The following is a 17678-nucleotide window of genomic DNA, read 5'->3' on the forward strand; positions in this document are numbered from 1 at the left end:
TCGGGCCGAGGCCCAGTTTGGGGCTTCAGTGTTGCGTTCAGGGATTTCCATGTCCCGCCCTGGGTGAGTACTGCTTTGGTACATCCCACCAGTCTATGGATTGATCGGCTTGATGATAGGGAAGGTAAAATTATGTATCATACCTGATCATTTTCTTTCCCTTAATCATAGCCGATCAATCCATAGCCCCTCCCAGATATCTGTATTGTTTGTGTTCTGGTTATATTTCAGGTTTTTTTTTTTTTAATTACATTTGTACCCCGCGCTTTCCCACTCATGGCAGGCTCAATGCAGCTTACATGGGGCAATGGAGGGTTAAGTGACTTGCCCAGAGTCACAAGGAGCTGCCTGTGCCTGAAGTGGGAATCGAACTCAGTTCCCCAGGACCAAAGTCCACCACCCTAACCACTAGGCCACTCCTCCACTCCAAGTTCAGTCTTCATTTCCTGTTCACGAAAACTTCGTGTTCAAGTTCTTCCAATTGAAGTCTCTTCGAGTTGAGACGATTTTGTGTTACAGTGAGCTGCTGCTTCCTCTCCCCCCGTTTCGGCGGTGGCTGGATTGATAACTAAATTATGCCGGCGCTCCCTCCCGCTTCGGGCAGCTATAGGGTAGCTTTGTATCCCTCCCGCTTCGGCGGTGTTAGGGTAAGCCAGCTCCTCCCGCGGTTGCGGTAGCAGGATAAGCCAGTTCCCCCCGCGTTGGCGGGTGTGGTTTCCTGCCCACCGCCCCGGCGGTGGTGCGCTGGAATATTTCCCCTCCCCCGCTTCGGCGGTGGTGAGCTGGGCAGAGTGTCCCTTTGTGGGTGTAATTCTCTAAGTGCTGAGTCCTGCGGATGGAGCTTTGATATCCACATACTGGGGAATTTCCGGCAGCACATGACCACATATAGGGAGGCAAAAGATTGCTCTCTATCTCCACCTGCTGGTAGATGGACACAACCCACCAGTCTATGGATTGATCGGCTATGATTAAGGGAAAGAAAATTATCAGGTATGATACATAATTTTACTTTAAAGATGAGTATACTGTTATGAAAAGTATAAAGTGGTTTAAATAGTTGAATGAAAATTTGTAAGATAATAGCATAGGGTGGTAGTGGTGGCCAGAAACCACTGTAATAAATAAGACACTATGTATAGGACGACTTAACACAGTGCATTGTTACTGAGGTTTACCGGCTCACACTGTCTATTATTACTGGAGTATATGGAGGTCTATGAAGTATAGTAGCTACCTCTGGTTGGAATTGTATGAAATCCAGCATTTAACTACAAGCGCCTGGGCTATTGTGCTTTACAGATAGATGCATATAGGGAGGGCAAGTATGTGTCTCTACTGTAAAATACGCTAATTTATGCAGAGCAAGTGAAAGTGTCTGTGCCTGCAAGGTAGGTGTGCTTTCTGCCGCTTGCGCTAGTATTTTATAAAGACAGATAAACATCTAAATAGGCACCTACTTGCCCTCTCAAACCAGGTGCCCTTTTATTACCTTACATGTTTGCACCTGCTTCAGAGTAGATGTAAATGTGTGCATTGGCATTTATGTGCTTTTGGGGTTGATTCTGGGAGCCTGATTTATAAAGTAATATACTGGCCTTTTTGGACTTCACATGTCAACATCCTGTTATAAAATCAGGCTCTTTAAAAGTTAATTTTATAAGAGATTTGAGCATGCAGAACAGCATTTTCCCTCAAATTCTATAAATGTTGCCTAGAGTTAGGTGTTCAAATGCGCACCCAGTTATTGAATAGGGTCGGCTACTCGCATAACATAATTAGCTAATTGGCACTTAATTGGAGATGAGTAACAATAATTGGCGTTAACAAGCACTAATTAACATAATTAGCAGTTGCGCACAAAACTGACTTACATCCCTATTTCTGTAAACTGAGCGCCTAACTGCTCTCTCACAAAACTGCAAAGGGGGTGTTATTGTGGGAGGAGTATGGGCATGCTAGGGGCTTTCTATTTTTGTGCGCGCTTTATAGGATAATTGCAGTTATGTGCCCAACTGCTGATTTTAGGAGCCAGCATTTATGCCAACCATGTGTAAGTGGTGGCACCTAAAGTTTGGCATGTGCGGCCCTATGATAGTATTCTAGAACAGATTTGGCACCCAACTCTGCTGTTATAGAATTAGTTTTTTGGTGCCTAACATTGGGTGCCATCGATAGAATTTCTCCCTTTGGGCTAGATTGTATATATGGCGCCTGAAAATTCCATGCAGAAAAAAAATATGCCTAGGCCTATTCTCTAAAGTACACCTAAATTTTATAGAATAGGCTTAAATTTCCGCACAGAAGATATAGAATTACACCAATCGCCTCTCCACGCAACCAAATTTAGTCACAGCCGTTTACGCCACGTTTTACTTGACGTAAATCCTGACACATAAATTAGGTGCAGAGCGGGTGTATTCTATAACAATGTGCATAGATTTTAGAAACACCCACGGCCCGCCTATGGCTATGCCCCCTTTTCAACTTTTGACTTAGAATTTACCCTCATATGCTTAGCGAGTTCTGCATGTAAATCTTAATGCCAGTTAGTGCTGATAATTGCTTGTTAACATCCAATTGATAGCGCTGATTAGCTAGTTAACCTATTAAGTTATGTGCATTGTTATAGAATACGCTTCTATTTCCACATGGAAATTAAGGCACGATGTATAGAATCTGGCAGTTTATGTGGTAAAGTAGGCTCATCTACAGTTGCCCAAGGTATACATGCTTGAAGGTAGGCACAGAGAAATCATATTGGCTAAATTATACAATATAGGGGCAAAGTGGGTGACTCTAGGTGTCCCAACGCTACGTGGTGAGAACCTATTCTGTAGCAGCATCTGGGCACCCAGATTCTGTTATGGTATCATCAAGCCTTACATTTAGGCGGCCACAGTTACACCAGCCATAGACCATGTGGCAAGGGCGCACATAACTGACAGCATTCTGTAAGTGGCAGCACAGCCAAAGTCCCTCTCATGCTCTGCCAATGTGAACTCCCCCCTTGCAGTTATGCATTGTGTCCCTTACATGCATCCTTAGAGAATAACGCTTAGGTGTTCTGCTGCCACTTACACACTTAAGCGTACACTTATCCGTGAAAGTGCCAGTATTCTATACAGTTATGCACGCAAAGTGATGTGTAAATGTGGATGCCCATTTATAAACTTGCCCTTTATCCCCCTGATTCTGTAAAGGTTGCCAAAAATTGTGAGTGCAATTTAATTGAATAACAAGCAAATTAATGCCAATAATTGGCTCTTTAAGAAGCAATTATTGGCACTAATTAGATTTAATTGGGACCAATACATTAAATTTACATGTGGTTCAAAAAAGTAGGCATGGATATGGGAGGATCATGGGCGTTTGGGGGCAGAACGGGGGGTATGGCTTCGAGTTATGTGCATAATTACAAAATAATGGTGCTCTGCAAGTAAATTTATGTTGGTGCAAATGGCCACACCTAAATGTATGCGCAACTTTCTACTTAAGCATGTATTCTGTAAACCATGCCTTACTTTAGACGTAGCTTATAGAATTCCGCTTACGCGGGTGGGGGGGGGGGGGGGTTCAGTGTGGATTTTTTTAGGCATCATTTATAGAATTTAACCCTATGTGCATAGGTGTTCTACTGGTGAAAAATAGGCAGAACAGGTACAGGTTTGGCACTTAAGCCTGTATTTTTTAAAAAAACACATATCTGCACCTCTCTTACCGGCATATACATGCGCCTATGTTTCTTGACTGCGTGGGGTTTCTGTTATTAAATTATCCTCCACAAGGGCAGTTTTCAAAGCCATTTACTTGGATAAACAGCTATTTCCCTGGTTGAATTGGCCTGTTTGAAAATTACAACCCTCTGCTCAGCAAAAAATTTCTATGCCTTGGTCGTTAAGGAATTTTATCTTCACTTTTTTTACACCTCTAGCTTTTTAAATGCTATCATTGGCAAATTTGGTTAAAAAATGACTTCCTGTCCTGCACCTACAATGATTATATGTATATGCACTAATGCATTGATAGTTAACATCTCTTGCTTGCTGTGCCATTGCAGTAGAGCTCCAAAAAGGGCTAGTGGTCCAGTTCTCTATCGTTCTGTTTATACAGAGCTTTATGTGTCCCCTTTGAAATTAGTGACTCCAGCTGAACATGAATAACGTAGCTTACAATAACCTCACAAACTGTTTTATTCATACTGTCCAGGAGCAACGTGCTGGTTGCCCGCAGCCCTATGCTTCCAAGCTTCATCTTTAAGGGGTCAGATATTAAAAGCTTCATCTTCCCCTATCACAAACCCCACCTAACCACCAAAGAGCTCCACTTTCTCCAAAGATTCCACACTCTCCCGTAGGCCTCCTCTCCATGCCTACCTGTAAAGATTCCAAGTGTCAACATTTTGGGGCAGGACTGATCCCATGTATGGCAGCTTGACCCCAAGCAGTAGTGCTGCAAGATTACTGCTAGGGGTCACAGGTACTATTTTAAATCTGCTGATGGGGGCAAGAGTGACTAGGGATCGCTCCTGCTCCAGAATTCCTAGACACTAGGGATTTCTAAAGTAGGACTGAGGAGGCATGTGGAGGAAGGAGTGGCTTTTGAGGGCAAGGAGAGGATTATAATTGGGACTACTTTGGGTAAGGGGGAGATGACGTTTTAATGCCCAGTCCATTTAAGATGCAGCCCAGGATCATCAGGCTAGCAGTGTTTGCTACAAGCTGTGATATTCTCTGTACATAATAATGGCATGTTTTTCATCTAGTTGTGTATTCCTCAGTGACTTATATAAACGTGCTGTTTCCTTAGCATCCCTCCGGACTGGCCCAGAATGTGACTGATGGGTTGTGCATGCCTTCCAGCAGGTGGAGACTGAGAAAAAAACTGTGACTCTAAAGAGAGCCAATAAGAGCCCTTGCCAACTAGAGAAAGATCCAGTAATCTTAGTCTCCAGCAGGTGGAAGGTGGTGAGCCCTTCAGTCTCATTCCTTGTATTTTTTTCTATTTCTTTCTGTAATTCTTTTAGTTGGTTTTAATATCTTGCTTTGGGTAAATTTGTTTTTTCTGTGCATCCGAAAATTTTAAAAAAAAAGCCTGTTATTTAGAGGCCTCCTCCCCCCATGTCCTCCCTGGTATTCTTTTAAGCTGTGCTTGAAAAAAAAATCTCAGCACAGAAAGGCGGTTTCCTCAAGCTCTTCAGTGGAAGAGCTTTAGAGGCAGGGAAAGGCAGCCACGAAAAAAAAAAAAAGAATATAAGACAAGCTTTGATTCTGGTTCTCTGCCCTTTACTATCTCTTTAAAAACGAGTAAGACAGCTTCTGGTTTTTCTCCATGACGGTTTTCTGTTGTTTTTTTCTGGCTCCTGTTTGGGTTTGCGGTTGGTTTAAGCAGACATGATGGCAGAGAAGCTCCGCCACTGTTCAGTCTGTCAGCGGCGGGGAATTGGCTTGAGCGGTGCTTGTAAGTTTTGCACCGCAGTAGATGCTTCGTCGGAGCAGGGGCTGTAAAGATGTCAGTGCCATTGGCGGGGGGGTGTCCGATTCGGTGGTTTTGAGTGCAGTCGGGTCAGCCTCGCTGGCAGCTCCGATTTCGGCGGGAAACACCGCCATTTTGTCTTCCCTTCTAAATGCTGCATCCCTGCCTGCTTTACCGGTCTCTCTACCAGCACGGCCTCAGACTCCTGTTTCCTCAGCGGGTGAAGGTGGTTTCCCGCCTGAATTTGTGGCACAAATGTACCATGCTTTTTTTATTGCACAAAGCTGCTCCAGGAGAAGCTTCAGTGAAGAGGTCTCAGGAGGTTTAAGCAGCAGCTGCTAAGCGGCCCAGGCAGTTTTGGCAATTAGAAGAGGGTTTTTTTTCTTCTGATTTGGACCAAGAAATGCTGTCCTTGGAGGAGACAGAGGTTTTTTTGGAAGGTCGTTTTCCTGAGGACCTCAGTCAACTGGAAGATGGTGTGAAACCTCTCCCTGTGGGAGAGGATCCTTCAGTGGTGAGAATTTTTCATAAAGATGACCTGTAGGAGCTTATTTCTCTGGTTTCCACTACCTTCCATTTTGAGGAGCAAGAGACTCCGGTGGCGGAATCCAGAAAGGTGGATTTACTGGTGAAAGGTATTCGTAGGCCAGGTAAGACTTTTCCTATGCATCAGGATATTAGGGTCATCATTCAGGCACAGTGGGAGGTGCCGGATTCTGCCTTTTGTCTTGCCAGATCCATGGTCAGGCTTTATCCTGTTCCGGATTCAGACAAGGATCTTTTACGCCCTCCAGTGGTGGATGCCATAGTGTCCACAGTCACTAAACGAAATACGGTTTCCGTGGATGGCAGGACAGCTTTGAGGGATGTCCAGGATTGCCATATAGAATCCTTGTTAAAGAATGGTTTTGATGTTTCTGCTCTGGCAGTGCAGGCTGCTATTTGTGGTTCTTTGGTAGCAAAAGCCTGTTTTCTTTGGTCTGAAAAGGTCTTGGACCGTTCCTCTGATGATTTTTCAACGATAGATGCCGAAGTGGTGAAGTTGGAAATGGGTTTGGCCTTTTTGGTGGATGCTCTTTACGACTTGCTTTGGGCCTCTTCTAAGTCTATGGCTCTTTGTGGCGGCCCATCACTCTCTTTGGCTTCGTGGCTGGTCTGCGAATGCGGCCTCTAAGTCTAAGCTTAGTAAATTTCCTTTTAAGGGTTCTTTTCTCTTTGGTGATGAGTTGGACAAGCTGCTGCGTAGCCTGGGTGAGGCTAAAGTTCCGAGGCTTCCTGAGGATCGTCCCAGGGGGTCCGGACGTGGTGTTTTTACCGGCCATGGTAGGGGCCGTGATTTTCGTCAGTATAGACCAGGCAGAGTAGTTCCGTTTCAACGTTCCAAGTTTTTTCAGAGGACCCACTCCTTTCGGGGTGCTTGCAGAGGCAGTCGGGAAACAGGAAGTTCTTTCTCATCTTCTTCCCGTCCTCAGCAATGAAGGTTTGCAGGCCCAGCCTCCGGTTCAGGTAGGAGCTCGGTTGGCGCAGTTTTATGGGAGGTGGGCCCAAATTACTTCAGACCAGTGGGTTCTAGAAGTTATTCGTGATGGGTACACCTTAAGAGTTTGCTCGTCCTTTGTCAGACGCGTTCGTGGATTCTCCCTGCCGTTCTTGGCTCAAGACCAGGGATGTCAGGGACACTCTACGCAGACTTCGCGACCTTTGGGCTATTTGTCCAGTTCCTTTGGCAGAGCAGCTTCCGCTCTCAATGCAAAATTTCCTCTGTTCTTCAGTCATCATAAAGACCCCAAGACGTAGTGGGTAGATGCTCTTCTTCAACCCTAGCCGACCGGTCTTCTTTATGCCTTACCTCCCTGGCCGTTGATAGGGCGTCTACTTCAGAAAGTTGAGATGCACAGGGGCCGTCTGATCTTGGTGGCACTGGATTGGCCTCGCAAACCATGGTACACCGATCTTCAGCGGCTTCTAATAGAGGAGCCATTCAGGCTTGTGATCAGGCAGGATCTTTTGGCTCAGGGCCCGGTGTTTCATCCAGATCCGGGTCGATTCTGTCTTACGGCCTGGCTCTTGAGCGGGCGAGACTGACAAAGAAAGGATACTCCACTAACGTAATTGCTATTATGCTTCGTTCTCGTCGGCATCCTACCTCTTTGAATTATGTTCGGACCTGGAGGATTTTTGAGGCCTGGTGTGAGGCGCTCGGGATAGTTCCCTTTCGCAAATTTTAGATGTTCTGCGGCGTGGTTTCAACAAAGATCTTGTTTTGACTTCTCTTAAAGTGCAGATTGCATCTTTGTCATGTTTTCAAGGTCGTGTTCAAGGGAGACCACTGGATAACCATCCAGATGTGCTCCATTTTTTAAAAGGGGTTAACCTTCTGCGTCCTCTGCCTCGCTGTTCTTTTCCCCTCTGGGATCTTAATTTGGTACTCTCGGTTCTTACCAAGCCTCACTTTGAGCCTTTATCTTCTTGTACTTTGAAGGACTTAACCGTGAAGGCATTGTTTTTAGTGGCTATTGCCTCATCTAGGAGAGTTTCCGAGTTACAGGCTTTTTCGTGTAGGCCTCCATTCTTGGAATTCAGCTCAGATCAAGTGGTTTCAAGACCAGTTCCTCCTTTTCTGTCCAAGGTATTGACTCATTTTCATTTATCTCAGCCAGTGGTGTTGCCTGTGCTAGGTTCTTTCTCCGGGTCGGAGGAGCAGCGTCTTTTGAAGCATTTGGATGTCAAAAGAGTTCTGAAGCATTATGTCAAGTCTACGGAGGAGATTTGTCAGTCTGATCGTTTGTTTATTTATTTATTTATTTGTTGCATTTGTATCCCACATTTTCCCACCTATTTGCAAGCTCAATGTGGCTTACAATTTTTCCGTCATGACTTTATTCTCATTGGAGGTTCACGCAAAGGGCTTATGGCTTCTATGCCCACTATTTCTCGTTGGCTTAAAGAAATGATTGCATCAGCTTACCTTCTTTCTGGAAAAGCTGTTCTGGAAGGAGTTAAGGCTCACTCTACCAGAGGTCAGGCAACTTCTTGGGCAGAGCATTGTCTGGTGCCTCCGGAGGACATTTGTAGGGCGGCGACTTGGTCTTCCTTGCGTTCCTTTTCTAAGTACTATCAATTAGACCTTCTGAGTCGTCAGCAAGTTGTTTTCGGGGCACATGTTTTAACAGCGAGGCTGTTAGGGTCCCTCCCATTGTCGTCCTGCTTTGTTACTTCCCATCAGTCACATTCTGGGCCGGTCCAGAGAGACACTAAGGAAGGAGAAAATAGACCTTACCCGCTAATTTGCTTTCCTTTAGTCCCTCCAGATTAGGTCTAATTTCTCCCTAACCTTCACCTTAATAACTATCCCCTAGAGTTACAGGACACCTAAAAGACATCATCATTTAGCTTACATATGTTACATATTCTAATACATAATAAACACAGTCAACAATGACCACAAGAACTACCTTTTTCTGTTGGTTTTATAATCAGTTTACCAAGTCCTAGTGTCACAAAACACCTAGCCACCTGCCTGGTGTTACCCCACAGCCACTTAGGGTTTATCCCCAGCACAGTTTAGCTTGCATCTGCTGCCTGTGCTGTACACTAGCACACTTCCCCCACCGACTGGGTCAGTAGCCACCTCTGGGCAGGAAATAGGATTTTGAGCCAGTTTTGGCACCAAAACCGAAATTCAGTCGGCTTGTATTGGACATGGCCCAGCATTGAGTATCCAGTCATAATTTAAGTGTTGGTGCCCACTGTTGTCAGTACACTTGGCTGCACTTGACACTCTCCAAAAAAAAAAAAAGGCGTAAAGAAAAGTGAGAATATTAACAAAAAGAAAACGTCAACGTTTTTAAATCTACAACTTTTCTGAAAGACATGCCAAAGAAACAAAGAAGACTATTCCCCCAATTAGTTGAATGTTTGTGTCTATGCAGCTGTCCTGTTCACAGCCAGACTTCAGCTATCTAAAAGATAGTTCAAAAGAACTTGAAACAATGTCAGTAAATAACAGAAATGTAAGAATAGTAGTAAAGTCTGCCTGTTGTAGGATATTGACTGCAAGACAATTCTTTTCTTCCAGTTTTGTCTATTCTATGAAGTGTGTAGCAGTATTTCATAATTGTGCACCGTAACTTTAAGAGTTATGGTTTTACTACTACTTAACATTTCTAAAGCGCTACTAGGGTTACACAGCGCTGTACAGTTTCACAAAAAAGGACAGTCCCTGCTCAAAAGGAGCTTACAATCTAAAGGATGAAATGTCAAGTTGGGGCAGTCTAGATATCTTGAATTGGAGGTATAGTGGTTATGTGCCGAAGGCGACGTTGAAGAGGTGGGCTTTGAGTAAGGATTTGAAGGTGGGCAGGGAGGGGCTTGGCGTATGGGTTCAGGGAGTTTATTCCAAGCATAGGGTGAGGCGAGGCAGAAAGGGCGGAGCCTGGAGTTGGGTGGTGGAGAAGAGTACTGAGAGGAGGGATTTGACCTGAGAGCAAAGGTTTCGAGTAGGAACGTAAGGGGAGATGAGGATAGAGAGGTAGTGAGGGGCTGCAGATCGAGTGCATTTGTAGGTAAGTAGGAGAAGCTTGAATTGTATTCGGTACCTGATCGGGAGCCAGTAAAGTGACTTGAGGAGAGGGGTGATATGGGCATTTCGGTTCTGACGGAAGATAAGATGAGCAGCAGCGATCTGAACGGATTGAAGGGGGGATATATGGCTAAGTGGGAGGCCAGTGAGGAGTAGGTTGCAGTAGTCAAGGCGAGAGGTAATGAGAGAGTGGACGAGTGTTCGTGTGGTGTGCTCAGAGAGGAAGGGGCGAATTTTGCTGATGTAGAGAAAGAAGCGACGGGTCTTGGCTATCTGCTGGATATGCGCAGAGAAGGAGAGGGAGGAGTCGAAGATGACTCTGAGGTTGCGGGCAGATGAGACGGGGAGGATGAGGGTGTTATCAACTGAGATAGAGAGTGGAGGGAGAGGAGAAGTAGGTTTGGGTGGAAAGACAATAAGCTCGGTCTTGGCCATGTTCAGTTTCAGGTGGCGGTTAGACATCCAGGCAGCAATGTCGGATAAGCAGGCCGATACTTTGGCCTGGGTTTCCGAAGTGATGTCTGGAGTGGAGAGATAAAGCTGGGTGTCGTCAGCATAAAGATGATATTGAAAACCATGAGATGCGATCAGCGAACCCAGGGAAGAGGTGTAGATTGAAAAAAGAAGGGGTCCAAGGACACCCTGAGGAACTCCAACAGAGAGCGGGATGGGTGTGGAGAAAGATCCTTGAGAGTGTACTCTGAAGGTACGGTTGGAGAGATAAGAGGAGAACCAGGAGAGGACAGAGCCCTGGAATCCAAATGAGGACAGTGTGGCAAGAAGCAAGTTGTGATTGACAGTGTCAAAAGCGGCGGATAGGTTGAGGAGGATGAGGATGGCGTAATGATCCTTGGATTTGGCAAGGAACAGGACATTACAGACTTTAGATAGTGCCATTTCTGTCGAGTGTAGAGGGTGAAAGCCAGATTGAAGCGGGTCGAGGATGGCATGAGAGGAGAGAAAATCAAGGCAACGGCTGTGGACGGTGCATTCCAGTATCTTGGAGAGGAAGGGCAGGAGGGAAATGGGGCGTAGTTAGAGGGTAGGGTAGGGTCTAGTGAAGGTTTTTTGAGGAGTGGTGTGACTACAGCATGCTTGAAGGTGTCAGGGACAGTTGCAGTGGAGAGAGAGAGGTTAAGGATATGACAGATTGGGGGGGATGACAGTAGGAGAGATGGTGTTAAGTAAGTTGGTGGAGATGGGATCAGAAGAACAGGTGGTGCATTTCAAGGAGGAAAGAAGGTGGGCGGTTTCCTCCTCGGTGATAACAGGAAAAGAGGAGAAGGAGGCCTGGGTTGGTCGGTTGAGGGAGTGGGTTAAAGGGTGAAGAGGAGGAGGGGGCTTGGTGGTGAATTCGAGGTTGATCATTTGCACCTTGTCGCAGAAGTAGTCAGCCAGTGATGGGGGGATGGGAGCGGAGGGCACTTTGAGGAGGGAGTTAAGGGTGGCGAAGAGACGACGAGGGTTAGAGCTGAGAGGTTTTATAACGTGCCTTTGTAGCATATCTTGTGCTGAGCACTATTAATTAGTAAATATTACACTGTCAATTTGAGGAAGAGATGTGAGTTTAGATGTGTGCACGCTTCTTGTAGTCTGAAAGAGGACCCCCTGGAGCCTTGATACTCTTTAATGTAGAACCTGGATTGGCTGGAAGATAAAGTTGTGTTTCGTGATGGAGTCTTTATAGCCAAAATGGAAATGGATTAAGGCACGGGTTCTCAACCCATTCCTTGGAATACACCAAGTCAGTCTGGTTTTCAAGATACCCACAATGAATTTGTATGAGAGAAATTTGCATGCATTGCCTCCACTACATGCAAATCTATCTCATACATTTTCATTGTGGGTATCCTAAAAACCTGACTGGCTTGGTTGTGTTCTGAGGGCTGCCTTGAGAACCCCTGGACTAACGATTAGAGAATTATGAAGTTCAGCAGTTCTTGGATTGTACAAGATGGTTTTGTTCAGTTTAATGTGTTACAGTGGTAAAATAAATATTATTGTAACCATGAAGCATGGAATTTTGTTTATAACCATGTGTTTTAGACAGGTTGTTCCCTATACATGGGTGGGTTTATGTATTGATAATCTCCCAAGATGCAATCCTAGAAATCTAATGGATCGTCATGTTTAGTGATCCTTCTGTATCTGTGACATTTGTTTTCCTTGCACTCAACCGTATTCCTTTTTCTCACACACTTCAGCTGACTTTGTGTCCTTTCCCTGCTTCTGCAGTCTGACCCTTTGCAGAAGCTTGTGGATGAAATGGCGTTGAAGCTACAAGTAGATCCTGGCCAAATCCTCCTCCTGCTGCGAGATGAGGAACTGCCTGTCAGCAAGAGCCCTCAAGCCCTGAAACTCACTGTGGCTGACATTATTGGTAAGATGCATTAAATATGACAGTCCTCTCCCCTTCTGAGCCTAGATGCTCAAATACCTGTACTATTCTTCTCTCTACTGTGAGCATCTCTGTGTCAACATTATTAGTAGGATATATCTAGTACCTTTAGCATTACTTCTGTTCCCGTTCAGGGTTAACCCCACAGATACTTGGACGGTCCCACAAAGCACTTCTCAAGGTTCACGTATGCTTGCACAGATGCCCTTAAACTGGTAATCACCAGCTCATCAAATGGCCAAGAACTCCACCCTGCAAGCTATTCCTTAGTGGTTTCCAGGGAAATTGAGACCTTCACAAAACCCAGGGCTCACACAGTTCTGAGAAATTCACCTACAGACCAAATCTAAAAAAAACAATTTTGGGACCGCTGAACAGTCACAGACATAGAGCTAATAAACTGAAGAGTTTAACAAACAGTTGGAAATGGTGAACAAGAAAAGTAAGATTTAATTTGGTAAACAACCATCAGGTAAAATAACAGATCCATACAGAAATCATTTCTACCAAACCTGGGGCTAGTCCTTATGGAGGCATAATTTCAAAGCACTTAGCCTTCCAAAGTTCCATAGGTTTCTATGGAACTTTGGAAGGCTTTGAAAATGAGCCCCATACTGTGTCCAAAAGAAACAGTTAGAGCACAAAACAGTACAATGAGAGTACAGAATTTTATAAATTTATAACTCCCAGAGGATACTGGGAATGCTTTAGTGTCCCACAGATCAGTCCAGAATATTTCGGTTACGCCCATCAACTAGTGGATGGAGAAAGAGAATGAAAGTAGTTCTTGGTGATTTGCCCCTGTAGAGTATCATGCAGCCCTTAGAACACTTAGGGGTCATTTTTTTAAGCTGTGGGGAAAAGGCCCTGCAGTAGCAGCAGGGGTTGTCTTTCCCGTGCACCAAGGCCCTTTTTACCACAGCAGGTAAAAAGCCCCCCTAAAAAAAATGGTCATGTGGTAAGAGTACTCTTACCACGTGGCCATGTGGGGGAGGAGCACTTACCACCATGCTCACAGACTCCGCTGTACTTGGCCTTTCAAAATCAACTGTATTTAGCTTGACTAAATACACTTTACTTTATCTGGCTTTTTAAGCTCTGCTTTAGCCTAAGCAATTAGTCTCTGCCATATCCTCTCAAAAGCAGAGGTTCTTATCTCAGAATCGGTTATGTTCCTACTTACATGTCTGACTTCTTCATCTTGTTATTGATGGAGTTGCTTTACCTTCTCCATGCCATCTTGCAGCAGAAGGAAATGGCCTGGGAAATACTTGGTGGTGTCAAGTCACTTTCTTACCACTTCCTTTTTACCCAGGAGAGGTTTTGGGGGGTTGAAGTGTCTTTCTGAGGCCAGCTCCTGGACCAGTTTCAGAACTGGATACTAGCTGAGCCTAGTGATATTTCTGCAATAGCAAGGATATCACACCAAGAGGAATAAACATAGGTTTCTGAATCTCTCCCTCCTCTGCTCTTGACTGGGGTTCAGTCTCTTTCTCTAGAAGCTCTGCTTCACTTCTCAGTTGCCACTGGACATTAGCATCACAGTCTCAGTTGCTTCCAGATTCACTCTCACTGACTGCTTCTATCTGGCACTCTTAGATTTACTTTATAATTGCAGTATGTCTGCCATCTCCCATTATTGATTGCTTGTGCCTGGGAGGCTCAGCCCCTCATCTGATTTCCTTTGTCCTCTCCAGCTCTCCTGTGGTTTTGCGTCTGTCTACAATGCTACACCATCTTGGTATCTGTGCTGTTTCTTTTCCACTGTAATTTGTTTTACAAGTGATTGAGCCATCTCTCTATTTTGGGCTGAGCTTCTTTGGTTCCTATTTGGGAGCTGCTTTGCTATATCCCACAAGTTCTGGACCATCTGTGGGATTCTAGGAAAGGAAAAGTATGTCTTACCTGATACATTTTCTTTCCTTTAGTCCCAACAGATCAGTCCAGAAGCCCACCCTTTTCTGTCTTCACACTAGACTTTCTTTTGTGGTTGTATCTTGTTGAATGAATGCCAAGAGCACATTCTTCCCATGAGAGTTTGAGACAGATTTCTAAGCTTCTTTGTTTTGGTGTTTTTAAAGAGAGAGGTCAATGACATTTCGTGTTTTCACATGGAAAGGGTCTTATCAAATCCATGTTCTAGTGGAGCATTATCCAGTGCTTCTTGTCAGGAGCCTTCGTCACATACTGCATTATGTGATGAATTCTGTATCACTTCAGTTCCATCATTCAATGTCTTGCCTCTTTATCAGGCAGCTTCCATAGCTTTGATTTCTGAAGGACCTTGATATTCTCACTGCCTTCTTTCTAAAGTATTCAATGTTTCTTGTTTATGCACTCATAGATACAGCTCCATTGCTTTGTCATTTGAAATTCTGAGTGTTCTAGGAACCACTTTTTCTGTCTCCATCTGTTGATCGATGGGCATACCCACAAGTTCTGGACTGATCTGTTGGGACTAAAAGAAAGGAACTTATCCATATGCTTCTGAGTCTTATTTTGAGTTAGTGTTGTAATGATTAGAACAAGATCTACCGCAGAGCTTTCTAAACTGTGGGTTACGACCCCAAATGGAGTTTCAAAACCTGAATTTGGGGTTGCGACCTGGAGGAGCTGTAAACAGAAACGTCATCGACTTGTACCTCCAGGGGGGTCATGTGTTTTCCATGACTGTGATAATGGGGTCACTGCTGCAGAAAGTTTGATAGGTGCTGATCTACAGCCTAGCCCTAACAGAAAAGATTTAGGCTGTCATCTGCCTGTCATTTCAAGGATTGCAAGATAAAGAAAGTCTTACTGGCAAAACAAAAGGTCTCTGCACATATAAAGATAATTTTATAACCTGGGCAAGTTTTTATCTGTTTTATAAATAAAGACACATAACTGCTTATGTGTCTTTATAAACTACGTGCACAAATTCACTGAAATCAAACCTAGTTTAAAGGTGCAAATATTATGCCTGCTTGAGAGCAGGTGTAAAAGTATGCACACACAACATGTGTATTCACGGCTCAACCAAACTCTGCACCCAAGTATACCCCAGCTTGCACTACGCATACTTTTTGGCGCAACCTAATTACTCTCAAAATCTTCTTTCCGCATATGTCTCAGCTCTGACTGAGGATTAAAGTTAGTGATAAGTGTAGGTCTAAGTGAATTGAGTCAGTATTGCTTTTCCGTCTCCTTCCAGATTGTGTGGTGCTGTCGGGGTCCAATGAACAGGAGAATGGATCAGCAGGAGAGAGTATCAGTTTGCGAGTACAGGGAAATGAGAAGCAATCACACCTTGCCCTTACCATCCGCAGGGTAAGAATGCTTTGGAGAGTACTGGCAGTTTTAACTGATTTTATTTATTTATTTATGCACATTTATACCCCACTCTTTTCCATATGTATGCAGACTGAAAGTGGCTTACAATGTACTGATAAGGCTGTAGCCAGACCAGTTGTTATACAATTACATGAAATAGGATAGAAGGAACAGTGTAAGAAGAAATAGGGAAAGGTTAAGAGAGTCTAAAAAAAGGTCTATGGATATTTTATTAGGAAGGACTGTAGGTAATATGTGGAATTTCTGAAGTTGGCTTTCACAGATAGGCTGGTCTTAGGTAGATTCCAGTTGCTGAAATGTTTCAGATTGGCTTGAGCAACTATCGGCACGTATAAGAAAAGGAAAAACACAGTTCCCAAACAATCCTCTCAAGGAGCACTTTCTCTTTTTCAGTTCATAAGGTTTTCCCCTAAGGATTCCTTCCCCCCTCCCCAAAAGGGGGCCCCTTGGAGGCCTTGTTACCAGTTCTCCACACTATACTTTTTCATTAACAGTTCAGCCGGTTTAACTCGGAAAGGTCATCTGTGCATTCAAATGGCAGATCACCCCCCACTCCACAGCAAAAATCCTTCTGTGGCCTCCCACTGTGCCTTTACATGCTGGAATTCTCTGGATTTATATTTTCCCAATCCATTGTTGTCTGTTCTGGGGGTAGGTCTTTTTCCTCCTCCACGTATTCCATAGATTTGCTCTCCACTGATCTGGCTTTCTCTGCCTCTGCGTTTCTGAGAGCTTTCAGAAAATCCTCCCTGCTCTCCTCACAGGTGGGTGGACTTATATACTCCTTTCGCAGCCAAGGAAATTGGGCTTCTTCCCTCCTGCTCCTTCTAATGTGAATGGGGTAAAGGGCCCACCTTTTCCTGAGCTACTTCCCCACCTATCCTTGCTAAGGGTCCACTCTGGGTTGTCTGGCCTGCCTTTCTCCTTTTGTCTCCCAAGGGGTTCTGGGTATTGTAGTTTCGGATGCTGCTGCTTCTTATTGGAGACCTGGTTACTAACCTCATCACAATAAGCGCATTCCCTTTGCCCGTATTTTGGCAATCAACTGATATTAAAGTGCCTGGACTGCATCATAGAAGGGACCCATTTATCCTATATGGTCTCAGGACTTTAAACGTGTAAACCCGTCTTAGTTGGGAAAGAAAGCCAGCAGATCAATATAACATCAGAAAGATTTTATTGAAGATACCGTATATAAACAAATTGCCCGACACAGGCAGTGTTTCGCCCACCAAGGGCTGCGTCAGGGGCTACAATAAACAAATAAATCAAATTTTAATAGATAAAACATGAAATATAAAACACCATACAACCATATTGTCACATATGTCTATGAATAAACAAATACATTATATATAAGGTATAAAACAATATACGTCCATAATAGAATATAAAACATAAATAAATAGTTATTTAATGTACATAGAGAGTGTACCAGAAAAGGCACTTGGTGCACATAAATAAATAAGCACATCACAAAACACGCTATAAAATATCAAAAATTTGTATATGTATATAAAAAAAGTATTATACGTGATATGTAATATGACAATTAGTTAAATTAACTAGTTAAAAATATCAACATATACATAAAAAATAAATATCTACTATAATAAAACGCACCCTCAACGTTCTGAGGACACTGACGTCACTGCAGGCACTCACACACAGGTTCGTAACTTCATGGTGGTGAAGCCACAACACTCACCATGTCGCCAGGCCCCGCCCTCACGTCACACGTGATGACGTCAAGGGCGGGACACGAAAAAAAGCAAATCAACGAACGGAGAGCAGTGTTTCCCTACTCTTCCCCTTCCAACAAATCCCAGCTGCAAACGCCGACGTGACCAGCACCCCGGCCCCTTTCAACACATCGCCCCGCACCTTGGAAGG

At 44.3% G+C, this 17678-nt stretch overlaps 1 protein-coding gene across 4 annotated transcripts in view; it reads left to right on the forward strand.

Moving 5' to 3' along the window:
* NFATC2IP (nuclear factor of activated T cells 2 interacting protein) overlaps nt 1-17678 on the forward strand; it is an 84582-nt gene that overhangs the window by 50654 nt on the left and 16250 nt on the right. For all 4 annotated transcript variants that reach the window (XR_003942775.1, XM_030209105.1, XM_030209103.1 and 1 more), the window contains exons 7-8: nt 12293-12437; nt 15646-15761. Coding sequence is in view for 3 of the 4 variants with exons in the window: in XM_030209105.1 (XP_030064965.1) it covers nt 12293-12437; nt 15646-15761 (261 nt within the window). In the remaining variant the exon portion in view is untranslated. The remainder of the gene's footprint in view (nt 1-12292; nt 12438-15645; nt 15762-17678) is intronic.

The sequence above is a fragment of the Microcaecilia unicolor genome, chromosome 7 (genome assembly GCF_901765095.1).
Source record: "Microcaecilia unicolor chromosome 7, aMicUni1.1, whole genome shotgun sequence".
Lineage (NCBI taxonomy): Eukaryota > Metazoa > Chordata > Amphibia > Gymnophiona > Siphonopidae > Microcaecilia > Microcaecilia unicolor.